This window comes from Balaenoptera physalus, assembly GCF_965194825.1.
Source record: "Balaenoptera physalus genome assembly, chromosome: 7".
Classification (NCBI taxonomy): domain Eukaryota; kingdom Metazoa; phylum Chordata; class Mammalia; order Artiodactyla; family Balaenopteridae; genus Balaenoptera; species Balaenoptera physalus.
This window is the reverse complement of record NC_138886.1, coordinates 115,573,687-115,590,374: the sequence shown is the minus strand read 5'-3', so window position 1 is coordinate 115,590,374 and position 16,688 is coordinate 115,573,687. Positions and strand designations below refer to the sequence as shown.

Genomic DNA, 16,688 nt, shown 5'->3' with positions numbered 1-16,688 from the left:
CCTGAAAGCCAAGGGCTCCTCTCCTTGGCCCAAGTCAAATGTCTCCTACTCTGATGGCCCATCTCCACCTGCCGGACACCGTGGGATATGGAGGCTGGGAGCCCGGGGCCTAATTCTGGCTCAGAGCTACTCCTCTGCCTTGTGACTCCTAATTATGGGGCAAGGGCCTGGCTCACACCTCCTCCCGGGGGGTGGGAAGGCCAAAGCGGATCAGAAGACTGCAGCCCCGGCCGGAGAGGCGCTGCTGTGTGGGCATTTTAGGTGAATGTGAGAACCATCTTTCTAGAAGGTGAGTCACCGCCTCGCTCCGTTTAACAATCCGCCCAAGTGCAGTCGGCTCTCCCTCAGCTGCTGCAGGTTTACTTGCTTCCTGCTCTGACGAGGTGAGAGATAAGGTGCTGTTCTTGGGGAAGGAAGCTGGGCGTGTGCAGGAGGACTTGCCCCGAAGGGCTGGAGCCTAGGACGGGGCTGTGGTGGGCGGGGCGGGGTCGGGGGGGGGTTCCCTGGACCCAAGGCTCACCTGCGTCTGCATGGGGACCCCCCCTCCGCCCCTCCAGACAGCCTGCGCTCAGAGAGGCCTGAGACCGGCTCTGTCCTTGCTAATCACTGGGAACTCTTGGGTGAGTCATTTAACCTCTGGAGACTCAGGCTCCTCGTGTGTAAAATGGGGACAAAAAGAAGTAATTACAGACTTGCAGTGAGGAGTAAATGAGATAATAGAGGTGGAAACATTTCATAAATGGTGAGACAGTGTACAAAGTCAATACTTATATGATTAACTTTTTTGCATGGACTTAGGGCGTTGAAGTAGCCTCTCTTCCAGTCCTGAACTAGCAGCCAGCAGCCCCGTGTCTCCCTGAGCCTCAGTGTCGCCTTCTGAGGCCACATCGAGGGGAGGGATCCGCGCTGACATGGTTCCAATCCTTCCTGCAGGTCTCTCACCAGCCAGCAGCTTCTCGCCGCCTGCCCTTCCCTGTGCGGAGGGGGCTCTGTCCCGCACCCCCTCCAGTCTTCCATCTGCCTTCACCTCCAGCACTGACAGATCTTCTTGGCAAAGTTGCCTCCCAAGATTCCTGCTAACGCTTGTCTGTTCCTGCCTCTTGCAAAGCATGGCGCCCACAGCATCTTAAACCCAGATTGCCTGCAGCTGCTCCGGTGGACACTGCAGCTCACCCTTCCTCCCTCTGGACTCCGGGAGCTGCGCCCGTCCTAGCGATGCCCTCGGGAGCCTCGGCCCCAGCTGGATGAGACCCTTCCGGAGCAGGACCCGACCTGGCCACCCACCAAGACTCCCACGGTGCCCTCCACCACCTCCCATGTCTGGCTGCCCAGGCAGGTTCTAGCATGTCTGTGCCCCAGATCCGAGTAGAAGACGCAACCAGTGGGGAGGAAGGGCCGGCAGGAGCAGCGCCGCCTCCCGACGACCACCTCCGGAGCCTGAAGGCCCTCACGGAGAAACTGAGGCTGGAGACCCGCAGGCCCTCCTACCTGGAATGGCAGGCCAGGCTGGAGGAGCAGACGTGGCCCTTCCCGAGGCCGGTGGCCGGGCAGCGGGGCCGCGTGGAGGAGGAGCCCTCGCTCCCCCCGGGAGCAACCAGGCGGCACCGTCCACCTAACGGGATGGGCAGCCAGGACGACGGGGCCCCGTCCGCTGGCAAGCTGGAGGGCTTCGAGAGCCTCGACGAGGCGATAGCCTGGCTCCGGAAGGAACTGGTAAGTGAGTGGCTGTCCCCCAGGGAGCCCCAGAAAAGATGCTTTTCTCTCTCTGTCTCCGTCTCTGTCTCCACCCCTCTGTCTCTCTCTCTGTCTCCACCCCTCTGTCTCTCTGTCTCTCTCTGTCTCTGTCTCCACCCCTCCCCCATCTCTCCCCCTCCCAACTGCACATTTTCCTGTTTAGTCAAGGGTGGGCCTCATGACTGTGTGGGTATATGTGGTCCGTGTGCCCATCAGCCCCCAACCACAGGTCCTTGTGGAGAGCCTGAGCCCGTGTTTCTTATTTTTATTTTTTTGGCCACGCCTTGCAGCATGTGGGATCTTAGTTCCCCGACCAGGGATGGAGCCCTCAGCCCCTGCATTGCAAGTGCGGAGTCTTAACCACTGGCCCGCCGGGGAAGTCCCCCGAGCCTGTGTTTGGACGGTGTCCCCAGCCGTCCCCAGTGCCACTCCTGGCGTCAGAGTCCCACGCAGCCCTTCCTGGATTGTGACTGCCCCCTTCCTCTCTGAACGCCTGTCGCCCTGCCACCTGCCCAAGCTGCCGGCCGCTCCTGTGGCCCTTCATGCAGCAGCCAGCCCCGCCCCACGGCGCTGCTCTGGGCAGCGGCGCTGCGTGGGGCGAGCACAGGGCAGCGCGGGCGCTGCTGCAAGTAGCTCGGGCTCAGCCCAGCAGCGCTCTGCCCACGCTGACGGGTGTACAGGGAGCTGCCCAGGGGCAGCGTGGCTGATCAGGCCCGGCGGGGGGGAAGGCTTTGGGCTGAGGCTCGGAGGCTGAGTAGGAAACTGCCCAGAAGTCAGAGCTGGGAGGGCATCCAGGTGGAATAAGTGTGAGCCCTGGGCGTGCGTTGGGAGCTGGGGCCAGCAGCTCGACCTTTTTTCTGCCCGCGGGCACGGCAGGCTCCCATCAGGGGCGTCGCTCAGCACATGAGAAGGGGGTTGGCGTGCAGAGCTGTGCGCCCGTCGCCCAGGGGAGAATCACTGGTCCTGGGCATGGTGGTGTCTCAGCAGAGCCAGCTGTGATGCTAATCATGTGCTTTCAACTCCTGCCCCACCCAGCCCATCACCTGCGGCCCAGGTCACAGCTGCCCAGTCGGGCCACTCTGGCCACAGGTGAGCCAGCAACCGAGGGCCAACCGCCTTCCAGAGCCTCCAGTAATTCCTGGTCCCACAGGGTAGGCAGAGGCCTGCCTGGTTTGCTGGGCAGAATCCTGAAAAATAAATCGCCTTTGGGGCCTGGAATTCCTTGTGAGTTAAGATAAAGAACTGGGGCCAGGAGGGCTCAGGGACTCAAGTATCTGATTAATCAGACATCTTTTCTGGTTTTAATCTTTGATGTTGAGGCTGTTTCTCAAAACACATGTCTCCACTATGTCTGTCCTGGTAACTGGAGTGTTAGTTGCTTGCAGAGAAGACGCGGCCCCTGGGGGTTCGCACCGCGTCTCCAGACTCCCCATCGCCACTGGGTGCTCTCGGGGCCTGTAAGAGGTGAGGGCGGATGGACACGAAGCTGCTCTTTAAATCCTTGAGGCTGCACTGCTTTGATTTGTTTTCATAAAGAGGAACAAAAAAATAGTCCCATCAATCAAGGATTCAGTTTGTTGGCTTTGGGTTCATTTGAGGTTTGATTGCTTCTGGGAGTGGAGGCTTTTACTTTCTAAGTAAGTTAGCATCCCGCGTGGGTCCCCGTTGGGGGTGGAAATCAGAGAAGGAGTTTCCTGGGTGTGAACCAGTAGGGCATTCTCTCAAGTTGTCGCCCACGTCCTCCGGATGAGAGCCGCCTCTCAACCCTGGCTGTATGTTACACTTACCTGGGAAGCCTTGAAACCCCCAAATCCCAGACTACACCCCAGACCAGTCAAGCCAACATCTGGGGGTGGGACCCGGTGTCAGTAGTTTTTCAAGCTATTCTCAAAGTACAGCCTGGGTTGAGAACCACTGCCATAGACCTACAGGCCGTGCTCATTTTTCTTGCCAAGCCCATTGCAAGCCAAGCAGCACAAACTGCCCCGGCCGGAGTGCACTGGCTGAGGGGAGGAAGGTGGACCAGGCCAAGGGCACCCAGGGGTGACGTTTGGAGTCATACTCCACAGGCAGGGAGAGGAGTGTTAATCGTCGGGACTAACGTGGCTGCCTAAGGCTGTTGTAAATAAGTACAGGGAACGTCGGCATCATTGATAATGCTTTATATTTGCATATTTTCCCCCTTTCCATGCCACTTCTCTGTGCTACCAAAGGTGGGTAATAAGCATAATAATAATAATATCAAGATTTGTTACCAATTGAGTGATTACTGTGTGCCAGGTGTTTCACATGCATGACTTACCTCTTCTGAGTGTCACATCACCTTCCTGTTGCCCCGTTTTACAGAAGAGGAAACTGAGGCTCAGAGGGGAATGTAGGAATAAGTGAGAGGGTAGAAGTTTGACCAGTGGCCTGTCTGGTTGCCTCGCCCAGGCTCTTCTTAGCCACTGTACTACATAGTGTCTTCCAAAGGCCGTTGATTTTGTTCCGTGACTTCACAAAGATGTCGGCAGTCAATAGGTGGGGCAGAGGGAGAAACAAAACTGAGAGTCCAGCCCTCATGCTGTGGTCTCTTTTGTTCCTACAGCAGACCTGTGCGATTGCTGTTATAGCTCCATTATACAGATGAGTAAACTGAGGTTCGTAGAGTCAGACGACCTGCCTAGAATAATATGACTAGTAAGTGGTGAACTCAGCCTTCACCTGTGAGAGCAGAGCTTTGGGGAGAAAGGCAGGGGGTGAGAGGTGTCCCTCCCACAGCGCCCCATCGGGCAGGCCTCCTCCAGCTGCAGGTAGAGAAACTCTCAGAGCAAAGACTCTCCAACTCTAATGGGAAGATTCTGATCTTGTTAAAATGAAGATTCTGATCCTACAGGTCTGGGATGGGGTCCATGATTCCGAATTTCCAACAAGCGCCAAGGTAATGCTTGCTATACTGCTGGTATACTTTGAGAATCAAGGACTGAAAGGCAGGCAAGACTGGGGTCAGAGAACCAAGAAGGGACCTCAGAGGGAACCCCCAAGGGTCCCCAAGCCTGTGCCCTAAACCCCGTCCCTGCTGTAACTGTCCTTTGGGCTTGGGCTCAGCCAGTGGGCTCCGGGGATGAAGCCACATCATCCCACACCGAATGGTCCAAGAGCTGAATTAGTCCAGAAGACTTTAAGTCTGAGGTCAGAGCGGCCCAAATGCAGACCAGCAGGCAGGCCAACTGAAACATGCAGTTCTGCCCGCTTCTGAGATTAAAGAGTAACAAAGGCAACCTATAAAATCCTTTGACTGACTTGAAAACAGAGTTGAACATTTGATCAACACGCCCATGCTCCTGTTTTAAGTCTCAGTCAAAACATTAAACTTCACATCATTGTTTTCCCTAATTCGTCATCTGTTAACTCATTGAAGGTGTCATTAAAAATTAACCTGTTTTTTAAAAATAGTGATTTCAAAAGTGGTTTCAAATAACCTTTGTTTTATTTTAAGCCCAGAGTCAAGTTTTCTCTATAACCAGGCAGGCTCTCTCTACCGATTTATCAGACCCGTGTGCAAATTTGTCTTTTCTCTTGATGTGGCCAAGGAAACATGAAAAATCTGTAATTCAGTCAGCTGTGTAGCTGTTTGCCCCACATGATGCCAAACTCAGTTGGCTGGTAGTTCGGGCTCAGTCGTGGGTTTGTACCCTGAATGGGTCTCTGACCATCAGGAGCTTATACCGGAGCAGTTGATGAAACCAGCGAGGTTCACGTTGTCAACGCTGACCCTCCTAGAGGCAGGCGATGTCGGGTCTGGAGGCTGGGTGGTCCACCCCTATCTCCTAGGAGGTTAGCTCAAAGGCAGAGAGTGACTGCCTGAATCTTGGCTTATTTCCAAGGCCAGAGAGGGTCCTAGCAGCTCCCTCAGGGTCCACCCTTCCTCTCAGCTTTCACTGCAGGGAAAGCGCAGTCACTCCTGACACCCCCAGGGACCTGCAAGTAGAGGGTTTTCCTTCAGAGTCACACGTTGAGGGTACAAGGAAGGTGGGAATCCTTAAGCCCTGTTGGCACTGCTCCTCCAGCCAGGAAGGCTTGACCTTCATCTCCCTGTGTATTCAGGAAAGGTGTCACCATCCGGCCATGGCAGGCAGGGCTGCCGCCTCTGTGCCCGGCAGCTTCGGGCCACCTGACACCCCAGGCTGAGACCCGGCATCGTTTTCTGGGGAGACCGACTCAGAGCCTAGTGAAGTGGCCCTCTGCAACTCTGCTTGATCCAGGCTGCTCCCGCTGCCAGAGGCCAGAGCCTCCAGCTTTCCACCTTCAGGGTGGCCTCACTAGGTCCAAGTGGCCTGGAGTGGGGCTGGGGCAATGCTTCAGGAAGGGGTGAGCTAGAAAGGACGTGGCCCTGAAGCTGTGGGTCTCAGCCCTCTAGCTGAGCCTGAAATTCAGAACATGTCACAAACCTCTGATTGCGTTTGGCCCCAGAGCTTGCAGCCCGAGAGAAAAGGGACACTCCCTTCTGCCTCTCTCTTTAGTCCTGCTAAAACGCTCCCCTTGCCAACCTGAAGGATAAAGAAAAGGGAGAAATCGTCTACTTGGCCTGTGCGGTGCCAAAACTAAAACCAAAACAAAACATTCCAGCTTCCTAAGGCGTTGTCTTTGTGGCGAGAATCCGTGGGCGTCAACAGATATTTTTCTTTTAGCCTCATGCAGGTGTTTGATCCCCACGGACATAGCCCCCCCGCCAAAAAGGTGTTTATGGTTGTTAGAAAAAGGGAAAGGAAACCTGACAAGTTTTAATTTTTCTAAGGCCTGCCGTGGCAGGAGGCCCGTAGCCCTGGACCCAGCTGGCCTCTCCGGGTTAACCCTTTCTTGCCTCTGCTGCCCGCTTGACAAGCACGTGACTGGTGTGTCCAGGCACAGCCCTCTGAGGCCAGTGTTATCCACTGCTACTGAATGATAGCGGCCAAATGACAGTTCAAGCTCACTGAGCATCTTCTGATGGGGATGGAGGTGAGAGGCGTGAAGGTGATAGCCACGTTAACCCAGCCCATCTGGGGGAGCATTTTATGGTCCTCAAGGCACGTTTACATACAGTATCTGAGTGAGGCGGCTTGGAGGTATTTGCTATTCCCGTTTTACAGATCGGAAGACTGAGGCTCAGAAAGATGATGAGCCTGAGAGTCAGAGAGGTTAAGTGACTTGCCCAAGGTCATATGTAAGGGTGTGGCTAAGCCAAGACACAGACCTGCATCTCCTGGCTCTGGACCCAGATCTCTTTCCTTTGTACTGGGTACAGGTGCTCACATCAAATGTTCAAGTCAGTGGGCCCACGAGTTGTCAAAAAGCCTGCATTTAAAACTCTGCTGATTTCAGAACGGGGGGGACTTCCCTGGTAGTCCAGTGCTTAAGACTCCAACCCTCCAATGCACGGGGCGCAAGTTCAATCCCTGGTCGGGGATCTAAGATTGTGGTGCGGCCGAAAAAAAAACCAAAATCAGGCCTTGATTTTAGAACGGGACACGTGTAAGGGGTCACAGAGAGTTATTAGCAACGCCTCATAACAACCCTATGGCAGGGATGGGGGCAGCCATGCCCGGTCCATAATGAGGATAATAACTTGCTCAGAGCTACCCAGGGGGCTGCTGGCTGAGCTGGGGTTTGATGCACAAGAGTTTCTAGCCCAGGTGTCACTTTGCCCGAGGCTAGGTCTCCTCCGCATAGCTGGGGCTTTCCACCCATCCACTCCTGCAGGAGGAAGACCATCTCGTTAATCTGGCCAGATACCGCCCTTTAGCGGTTACTAAAGAATTGCTAAACAAAGGGGCCCACAAAGGAAATACTCCAAAACATCAATGATCTTTATTTCTGGGAGCTGATATTATCCTTTGGACTTTTCCGTAGTTTCTGAAATTTCCAAAATAGAAATATATATGATTAGGGAGAAAAAAAGATTATAAAAGTAAAAGACAAAAGACGGGAAAGAACTAAGCTCCTCTTCTTGCCAGTGTAATTGGCACACATGCCTCCCCTCATAGCTTCCAGATTAAATAAGGCATCGGATCTCCTAGAAAAAGATAAAAAATGAGATCTGCCATCGCCAGATATCCCCCACTCGGCATTAGGTGGGAACTGTTGACCAGTGGGATGAAGGTGGTTCCAAATCAGGAGATCCTGCCTGTTTCCATCTCTTGGCCACCTTGCAATGCAGAGAAGAGGATGGGAGAGGGAAGGAGAAGACACCTGATGGCCGCACTTAACCAGAAGAGCGGCGCGAGGTGGTCCTGGGGCTGTAAGAGGCAGGCGGGCGTCCTTCGATCCAATTTGTTCGTTCAGTACGAGCAGTGTTGACAGAATGCCTGGGCTTAGGTGCTGGTGCCGGTGGGGACAGGGCCCTTGTCTTTATGGGGCCCCCCACTTTGTGGATGAGACAAACATGTAAACAGTGACACCGTGAGACAAGAGCTATGCTAGAGGAACAGTAAATGTAGTCCCCAAATGCTTTGGGGTGTGAGGCCCATGTTGAGCCATCACCGAGTGCCAGGCACGGTGGACTTTGAAATTAACCAAAGGGAAGTACACATCCCTGACTTCCTTAGCAACCACATCCGCGTCTCCAAGGCTTGACATTAGCCTTCCCCTTATTCCCATTCCCATTGTCCTGTAATAATTAAAACCCGGCTCCTTGGAGGGGCACCCTCCCAGCTGTGGTAACTCCCCTCCAGGCTAGTGTGTCGTGACTGCTGGATCAGGCACCCAGTGCATTGGGTAAAACCACGGATCCCTCCCAGCCCTCTGTGGAAATTCAGATGCCGTAAGGCTGGGACTTCACATGTGCCTGCAGGTGATTCTAATGTGACAGTAACCGGTCACAGGTGGAGTCAGCAAAGCGTGCAGTTTGTAACTAGATTAGACGGTCCCGTCAAGTTCTACCTCATCCTGGCTGTGTGAGTTTAGGAAACCCCGTTAGCCTGGCCCTAGGTTTTGTCATTGTAAAGCGGAGATTATACATCCTACCCGGCAGGGGGTTGTGACGGGACAGTGAGGAGGGCACAGAGGGCAGAGGGCACCTGCTGGGCTCCTGAGGTGGGCAGGCACTATGCACACACGTCCATGTGCCTCTTCTATGGTGGCACTATTACTACCCCCATTTTATGGGTGAGGAAACTGAGGTAAAGTGACTCGCCTGTGATCAACCAGCAGAGCAGGGATTGGAGCCCAGATCTGCCGGCCTCAGAACCCCTGCTGCCCAGCCAGGGGCTCCCGAGGTCAGAAGAGGTGAAGGCGCTTCGTGGTTCACGAGGTTTTGGGCCGTCAAAACCTCAAACGTAGTTCGTGAGTTGAGCAGTCAACACGCTGTCTCACCTCCTGGAACTTTGGGCTGTCGTTCTCCAGTGTTTCCCGATTCTGCACTCTTTCAGGCACTCTCCTGCCTCTGAGAAGGACGCTCGTTATCCTGACACAGAGGGTGGCACACAGGGCCTCGGGACTGTTCACGTCCGAGGTGCCCCTGGCCTGGACTGTCCGTTTCTGAGGGGTGCGTTATTTTACAGGCTCTGGACCCACCCTTGCCCTGGGGCTCCTCCAGGGGCTGAAAAGCCGGCACTGCCCCGAGGTGTCGGCTGTGTCCCCAGGCTCAGGCGTGAGCCAGACTCAGCCTCGAGCTGACAAAAGCCAGGGAAAGGCCACCGAGGCTCCAGCCAGGTGGCTAAGCCCTTGGCAGCAGGGAGATGGTTTCCAGAGCTGCACCGAGGGTCTGGCACTTGGGGGGCACCGCTCCCGGCCGCTGGCAGGGCCAGGCCAGGCCCCGAGGTGCCCAGGAGCCGGGGAGGGGCCCGGGTGGCAGGCGGCCCTGGCTTCTCTACCTCCCACGTGGCTCCCGCCCGGGGTGGGTGCCCCCCCGCCCCCCCGCCGGCACAGGGACTGAGGAGGACAAAGCCTCCTCCTGCCAGAGCAACTGCTTCTCGCAGTGCTGGTTACAACTGTGGACGGAGCCATCGGTGCTCGAGCAGGAAGGAACCCAAGGGGTGGTGAGCCTTCACTTTCCAGCCAGAGAGGGAGATGGGTGGAGAGGTGCTGCGAGTGTCCGCTAGCAGCTGCTGCTCGTGGGCCCCCCCGCCCGCTCTGGCCTCTCCCACGCTCCGGCCGGCCGCCCCACGTCGGTGCTGGCCACACCGCATGGCGCTCAGCAGTCCCCGGGGTTTCCTGAGCACCCAGGGTGTGCTCAGACTCACCCCCTAGCTCTGGCACGCGAAGCGGAGCCAGGTCACGGACGCCCCACGGGCACAGCAGACACCCTCCTGGGATGGGCTCTGAGTCCAGCCCAGCCCTGAGGCTGCTGTGAGGCCCCTCCCGGGACGAAGCCCAAACCATCATTCCCCCTAAGGAGGCAGGTTCCAGGGTAACGGAGTGTGAAATGACTTGGGAGAGCTAATGGCCTTGCTCACACTTGCAGAGAACAGATTTGCTTCACTTCCTTTCGAAGGCACAGGTGGGAATCTATATATAGAAACCGCAGGTGCAGGGGCGCCTTAATCACTCATAGGAGACCTAGTTCCACAGGGCTCGCTTCCTGACTCTTGGGCAGCGAGGGTTCCTGGCTGGTTCCTGGGCTCACTCGGTGTCAGACGTGAAACTCCCAGCCCATCCGTTTCCAAGCCGGGGAGCCCAGAACCCAAGAAAAGTCTAGAAGTCCCAACACAGGTGCTCCAGGGGTCTTCTGGGGGCTCCCTAAGGATGCCAGGCACCTCAGCCCTGTTCGATCACATTTGACAACGGCCCTGGCTAGAGCTGGTCTCCACGCGATCCCTTAATGAAGCGCTACTCCTGCCTGCGCTGGTGGGCGCTCCCTGCAGGTGGAAGTCCAGGACGCAACCCCGGGAGCTCACGGCAGAGCAGGAAGTGCCGGGGGGTCTCGTCTCTGTCTACTCTCTCGCCTAGAGACACCCCAGCAGGAGAGGCGGGGGCCAGCCCTCCCTGCAGTCTTGCTTGGGGCTCAGGGGGAATAGCTGTGCTGTGGGCCCCACTCCAGCATCCTGGCACAGGGGGCACCATCCCGGGGCTAGCTGTTGCCCAGCAAGGCCCCCACTTGCTGTCCAGGGCAGCGGCAGGGAAGTTGGGGAAGTCCCCGGCCCACCCTGCGGGCCTGAACCCATCGTGTCCAAGCTGAGGACACCCCCGCCTGGGAGATGCCTCCACGGCAAATGCTGAGGTGCTTCGGCGTTACTGGCTCTGTTACTCTGGACAGACCACTTGGTGACGAGATGCCAGCACTGCCCTACCAGCCCAGCTGGCCACACTTGGTATTGATAACAATGTGAAGGGCGACACAGGTGTCAGGTGTGAGCAATCACCCCCAAAGTGTGTGGGAAGCATGGGTTGGTGACTAGTTCCACTCCAGGCAGTTGGGGAACAAAGGAGAATCACACTGTCCTCCAGAACTCCTAAACCTAGTAGGAGAGATAAGAATGTCGTATGGGAAATAAGAAAAAATAACTGACGGCTTAGCTCTGACTATGAAGAATGGATAAAGTGGAACTAATATTTGTGGAACCCCATGTCCCGGACCAAGTGTCTTATATATGTTTTATTTATTTAATTCTCAGAACAGACATTATTATTGCGCCCATTTCACAGATGAGGAAATTGAGGCTCAGGCAGCTTGAGCAACTTGCCCAGAGGGGCACCTCCAGTGAGTGGTGGTGAAGGACTTTGGACCCACAAGCCAATGCTCTGTTCATTCTACTCGAGGCCTCTCCCCAGGCCCGGAGGGTAGCCTGGGTGGGAAAGTCAGGGATGGTGTCCTAGGATTGTCCCACCTGTGGAAAATCAAGACCTGGCTCTAGGAGGATTGAATTTATTCATTCATTCATTCGACCAATGCCTTTTTTTTTTTAACTTAAAAAATACATTACTTTATTCCAGCTTGTGTTTCCACCTCAACCAATGCCTTTTGAGCACCAGGCCTGATCTCTCCTGTGTGTTTTACTGTCTGGTGAGGAGACAGGCAATGCTGTGTGCAGGTGTTGCTGTAAGAGGTATCTATGGTTGGGGTGTCACCCAGCCTGCAGGGATGGGGGGCAAGGGCAGAGCTGGGCATGTGGATGATGGCGTGGGAAGGAGTGGTTCTGGGGGAGGGGACACAGACCCAGCGTGGCTGCCACAAGGCGCCAGGGGCTCAGAATGGGAGTTCAAGGCTGGAGAGAGCAAGGGAGCCAGGAGGGCCGCTTGTACCTTTGAAAGGTTTGAAGAAGGGGAGAAACCTGGCCGCTGGCCTCTTGACTGCAGGGCTGAGTGCAGAGAGTGGGAGGGGGCCAGGGAGGCGTGAAAGGATGCCGAGGTGCGGGCTGACAGGTGAAGGTGGGTGTGCTCACCTGGGCCTGTCTTTCCCGTCTCTCCCCTCTCACAGAATTCCATTCTTGGGTGTACGGCTTCTAGGGCTGCCTCACGTCCAGGATGCAACCTTATGGGGTGGGGGGAGGTGACGAGCATCCTCTTTCCACAGAGGGGTCACATCTCCTGCCCCGGGCCACTCGTCTCCTTATAGGCTGAACTGGAACTGTCTTCAACCATTCAGGCCGCTGCAGCAAACCACCTCCGACTGGGCGGCTGATAAACCACAGACATTCAATTATCACAGTTCTGGAGGCTAGAGGTCTGGGATCAGGGTCCCAGCATGGTCAGGGGAGGGTCCTCTTCCGAGTTAAAGACTTCTCACTGCATCCTCACATGATGGAAAGGGACGAGGGGACTCTCTGGGGTCTCTTTTATAAGAATAGTAATCCTATCATGAGGGCTCTACCCGCGTGACCGCATCACCCCCCAAAGGCCCACCTCCTAATACCAACACACTGGGCTTTAGGGTTTCAACATATGAATTTGAGGGGGACACAAAGATTCAGACCAAAGCAGACTAGAACCCAGAGCCTCTGGGGACAGACCTGGGGGCCTTCAGAATGCACCACCCTGTCTTTCCCAAAGGTCAGCCTCACTTGTGCAGGTGGCAGTTTGGCCTAGGACCTTCCAAGTTTGAAAACCGAAGACTTTATCATATAGTATGTAGAGCTTGACTCTTGCCATTGGGGACAGAGAGTCCCTGCTGGGGCCTGAAGCACCCCCTGCTCTCTGTCCTGGCTCTGGGGCTCTGCTCCGACTTTCCCTCCCGGCAGACAATGGCTCCAGGGGCATCAGGAGAACCCAGATTCAGCCTGTACCTGCCCCAGCGCCAAGATTGGGGCTGCAGAGCAAGCGGAGGCCGAAAAACATGTTCCAGCCTCTGCCTGAGTCAACAGCATCCCCTGGAAATCAACTCACAAACGCAGTTTGGTTTCTAGGGGGTATTTGGAAAAAAAATTTAATTTTTCCCAGCATCTGAGGTTGTCATCCAGCAGCACACCTCAGTGACAACCCTCACTTTCTTTCCTCACAGCATGACTCTGGCTGTTTCTCAGAGGCCAAACCCAAGATCAAATAATGAATCATGTTTTATCCAGGCTTCTATTTCTACACAATGCTGATTAAAACAATAACTGGACGCTTAGTTGAGCTAAGTCATGAGACAGGTTATGAAAACTCTTCCCATGGTTCAAGATTAAGTCTCATAGAGAAGGGAGCATGTTCTGAGAAATGGCCTGGATTTTATACCCAGTCTCTCTTCAGCATCAATCAGAGACTAACTGTAGCTGTCGGGCTGGGATAGCTTAGATTCCAGCCTCAGAAATCGGGATTGAACAAAATGCCCTTGATCACCTTGGGATTTTTGTTTTCCTGTCTGCCTGGATACTGTCCATTCCAAGAGCTGTAAGAAGCAAATAGATCATAAGTAATGTACCATATAAACTGAACAACACTGGCCAAAGAAAAGTAAGAATTTCACCACGTAGGTCCTTTCTCTCCAGGCCTAGGTGCAGAATGTTGAAATTGGGCAGGGCCTCCCAGTTTTGAGCCTTTATTAAAAAGACTTAGACGCTGGCCCTAAAACCTGGCCCTGGTGACTCAACTATCAACATGAGTTTAATGCTCTCCCTGGCAAAGGCTCAGCTGTGGGATATGCCGATTTCAATCCCCCCCTCCCAGGGTGGCCTGTTGCCTCTGCAGGATAAAGTGACTTGTAGGATTCTCAGAGGCGCGGCCTGTCACTCCAGCAATCCTCCAGTTGCGGTATAGTATTTGGTGAAAGGGTGTGTTCCCACGGGGTGAGAAAGCACAGGCACCACGGGGGTGGCGGCTGACCCGTGGCCCTGTTGCAATAGCTGTGCTGTGGTCAGTGCTTGGCTGTAGCCAACACACGTTTGATTCTCTGAGTCAGATAAGAACGGCTCTTAGGAGAGGCTGGTTGTTTCTAAGGTGGAAGGTGAAACCCCAAGGGAGGGAAGAAGTGACTAAAGGCGGTAATCAAGCTGCTCTGCAAGAGGAAGAGGGAGATTTCTTGGGTTTTGCTTGAAGGGATAAGGGGACGTGAGGGGCGGAGAGGCTCTGAGAGTGGGGAGGGGCTAGAAAGGGAGCGTCAGGGAGGGCGGCGGTCGGGAAACTCAGGACAGAAGAATCTAAGCGTGTAAGTGGTTTGCTGTGATGTCTCTTTATCCGAGTCCCGTGGATCACTAGTGATTTCCTGGAGAATTAAAAGAGGGGCTGACTCCTGCCTCTGGACTGACTGGAATAAAAACATTTGCTGGCTGCAGTAAAATGGTGCAGAGAACGGTATGGTGGTTCCTCAAAAAATTCCGCATAGTATTAGCATAGGATCCAGCAATTCCACTTCTGGGTATACTTCCAAAAGAAGTGAAAGCAGGGACTTGAACACATACTGTGCACCTGTGTTCACAGCAGCGTTATTCACAAGAGCCAAGAGGTGGAAGCAGCCCAGACATCCATCCACGGATGAAAGGATAAGCCAAATGCGATGTATACGTTCAGTGGGATATAATTCAGCCTTAGAAAGGAAATTCTAACAAGTGCTACAACGTGGATGAACCTTGAGGCCATTATGCTGAGTGAAATATGGTAGTCACAAAACGGTAAATACTGTACTGATTCCACTTACACGAGGTAATTGGATAGTCAAATTCACAGAGACAGAAAGTAGCATAGTGGTTGCCAGGGGCTGGGGGGAGGGAAAATGGGGAGTTATTATTTAATGGAGACAGAGTTCCAATTTTGCAAGATGAAAAGAGTTCTGAAGATGGTTGGTGGTGGCAGTTGCACAACAATGTAAAAGTACTTAATGCCACTGAACTGTACACTTCAAAATGGCTAAGATGGTAAAATTTTATGTTCTGTGTATTTTAACACAATTGAAAAAATCCTGGGGGAAAAAAGCCTCTTAGCCCTGCACATTTTGCTCAGGTTTCTTCGGGGGCTGAGAAAACTCATTTCTGTATGGATTTGGCTTGATTACAGTGGAGTTACCGCTTAAGCGGGGACTCAGTTTAGGGTTTAAGGTGTGGAGTCCCCCTTGGAAAATTCCTGTGTGGCCCACAGAGTATAATTCCCTGTAGCCCTGGAACGAACACTGTGTCTTTGAGCATCAGGTGCAATGTGGATTTACATTCATGAGTCATAAGAAAATACGTCTGGCAAGCCAGTCCTAGGGTGGGCTGCTCACGCTGTGATGGGCCCTCAGGACCAAGCTTACTGAGGAAACAGAATGATCAGCCTCTTCTGGTGATGGGCTCCAACAAGTGGAGGGACATGCATTACCTTCCCCACTGGAAGCCGTTTCCTTCCCCTTATGCAGAGGTGAACGCCTCCAAGCTCAATGGGTGTGTGAGGTGGCTCCACCGAGGTGGCCTTTGTCCAGCCCTAGGAACCTGGACAGATGCCTTACTATCAAACCCACCCCCCCTTTCAGCTGACTCTGATGGGTTTTCAACACTAAATTGTTCTCTGACCTTGGACCAGACCTATTGGCCATAGAAAAATGGCCCCTTCCCCCCACCAGGCTTCCCTGCTGACCACATCTCACAGGTACTTCCAGACACCTGCTCAAAACTGAAATTCTCCAACTTAAAAGGATCTTTTCAGATTGAAGATGCAATTCCTGAGGCCAATTCCTTGGTTCACATCTGAGCCATAGGGTTCCTAGCTTTCAAAGAGATCTATCTTCAAATTACAGGATACCCCAAAGAGAAGTGGTTCAAGCCAAACTCACAGAAGACCATATTAAATAAAGCAGTGGTGTGAGCTGGCACTGACTTTCAGACAAATTGGACCCCCATCTCCTTCAGAAGGGCTTAGGCAGCACCTAGCCCAGTTCTAGGCATGGCTGGAGGCTCCAAATAAGTGAATGAATGACCAGCTGCCCTCTGGTGAGCCCGCCAGCATTGATTTGGCACTATTCTAGATCAATACAATTTCTGATTGGCAATACATTTGGGTTGTGATGCCCAAGGATTGAGAAGTAAACTAATGAACAGGACGCTATGAATTTTAACCCCGTTTTGCCATTAAATACTTTGCTGATCCCCAGGCAAGACTTTCTATCTTGGTTTTTCTCACCTATAAACTCTGAATAAAAGAGATCTGTAGAAGTATATCAAAACATGGAATAGAGAAAACAGAGCAATGAAATGCTTACTGGTGAAGTCGCTAATTTTTCTACCCCGAAATGCACTTGGTTCCAAGCCCGAATTCTTAAATGTTTAAAATGCATTTAAGACAGACATTCTTAAGAATGCAGACATTCTTAAATGTTCAAAAAATAATGTGACTGCATACCCACCACCCAACATAAGATACAAAACATCATTAATAGAGTTGAAGCCCCTGAATACCTTCCCCAATTTCAGTCCCTCCTTCCTGCCCAAAAGCAGCCGTGCTCCTGAATCTGGACAAACGTGATAGCCACTACGCTACAGAAACGACGCCTGAATTTGGTTATTTATCATTCCCATGCAATTCTTTATACCCTTACTCCATTTATATATATCTGTAAACAATGAGACACCCGGAAATACCTTTAAGCCAGGACTGACACGCATGTCTTCCAG

At 53.5% G+C, this 16,688-nt stretch overlaps 2 protein-coding genes across 3 annotated transcripts in view; one reads left to right on the top strand and one right to left on the bottom strand.

Annotated features, from left to right (window-relative positions):
* The window catches only part of GATA4 (GATA binding protein 4), a 343,627-nt gene that overhangs the window by 286,732 nt on the left and 40,207 nt on the right, over positions 1 to 16,688 (bottom strand). The window lies entirely within an intron of this gene.
* Positions 1 to 16,688, top strand: part of FAM167A (family with sequence similarity 167 member A) — a 42,036-nt gene that overhangs the window by 15,278 nt on the left and 10,070 nt on the right. For both annotated transcript variants that reach the window (XR_014265680.1, XM_082469291.1), the window contains exon 3: positions 934 to 1,713. Coding sequence is in view for 1 of the 2 variants with exons in the window: in XM_082469291.1 (XP_082325417.1) it covers positions 1,345 to 1,713 (369 nt within the window). In the remaining variant the exon portion in view is untranslated. The remainder of the gene's footprint in view (positions 1 to 933; positions 1,714 to 16,688) is intronic.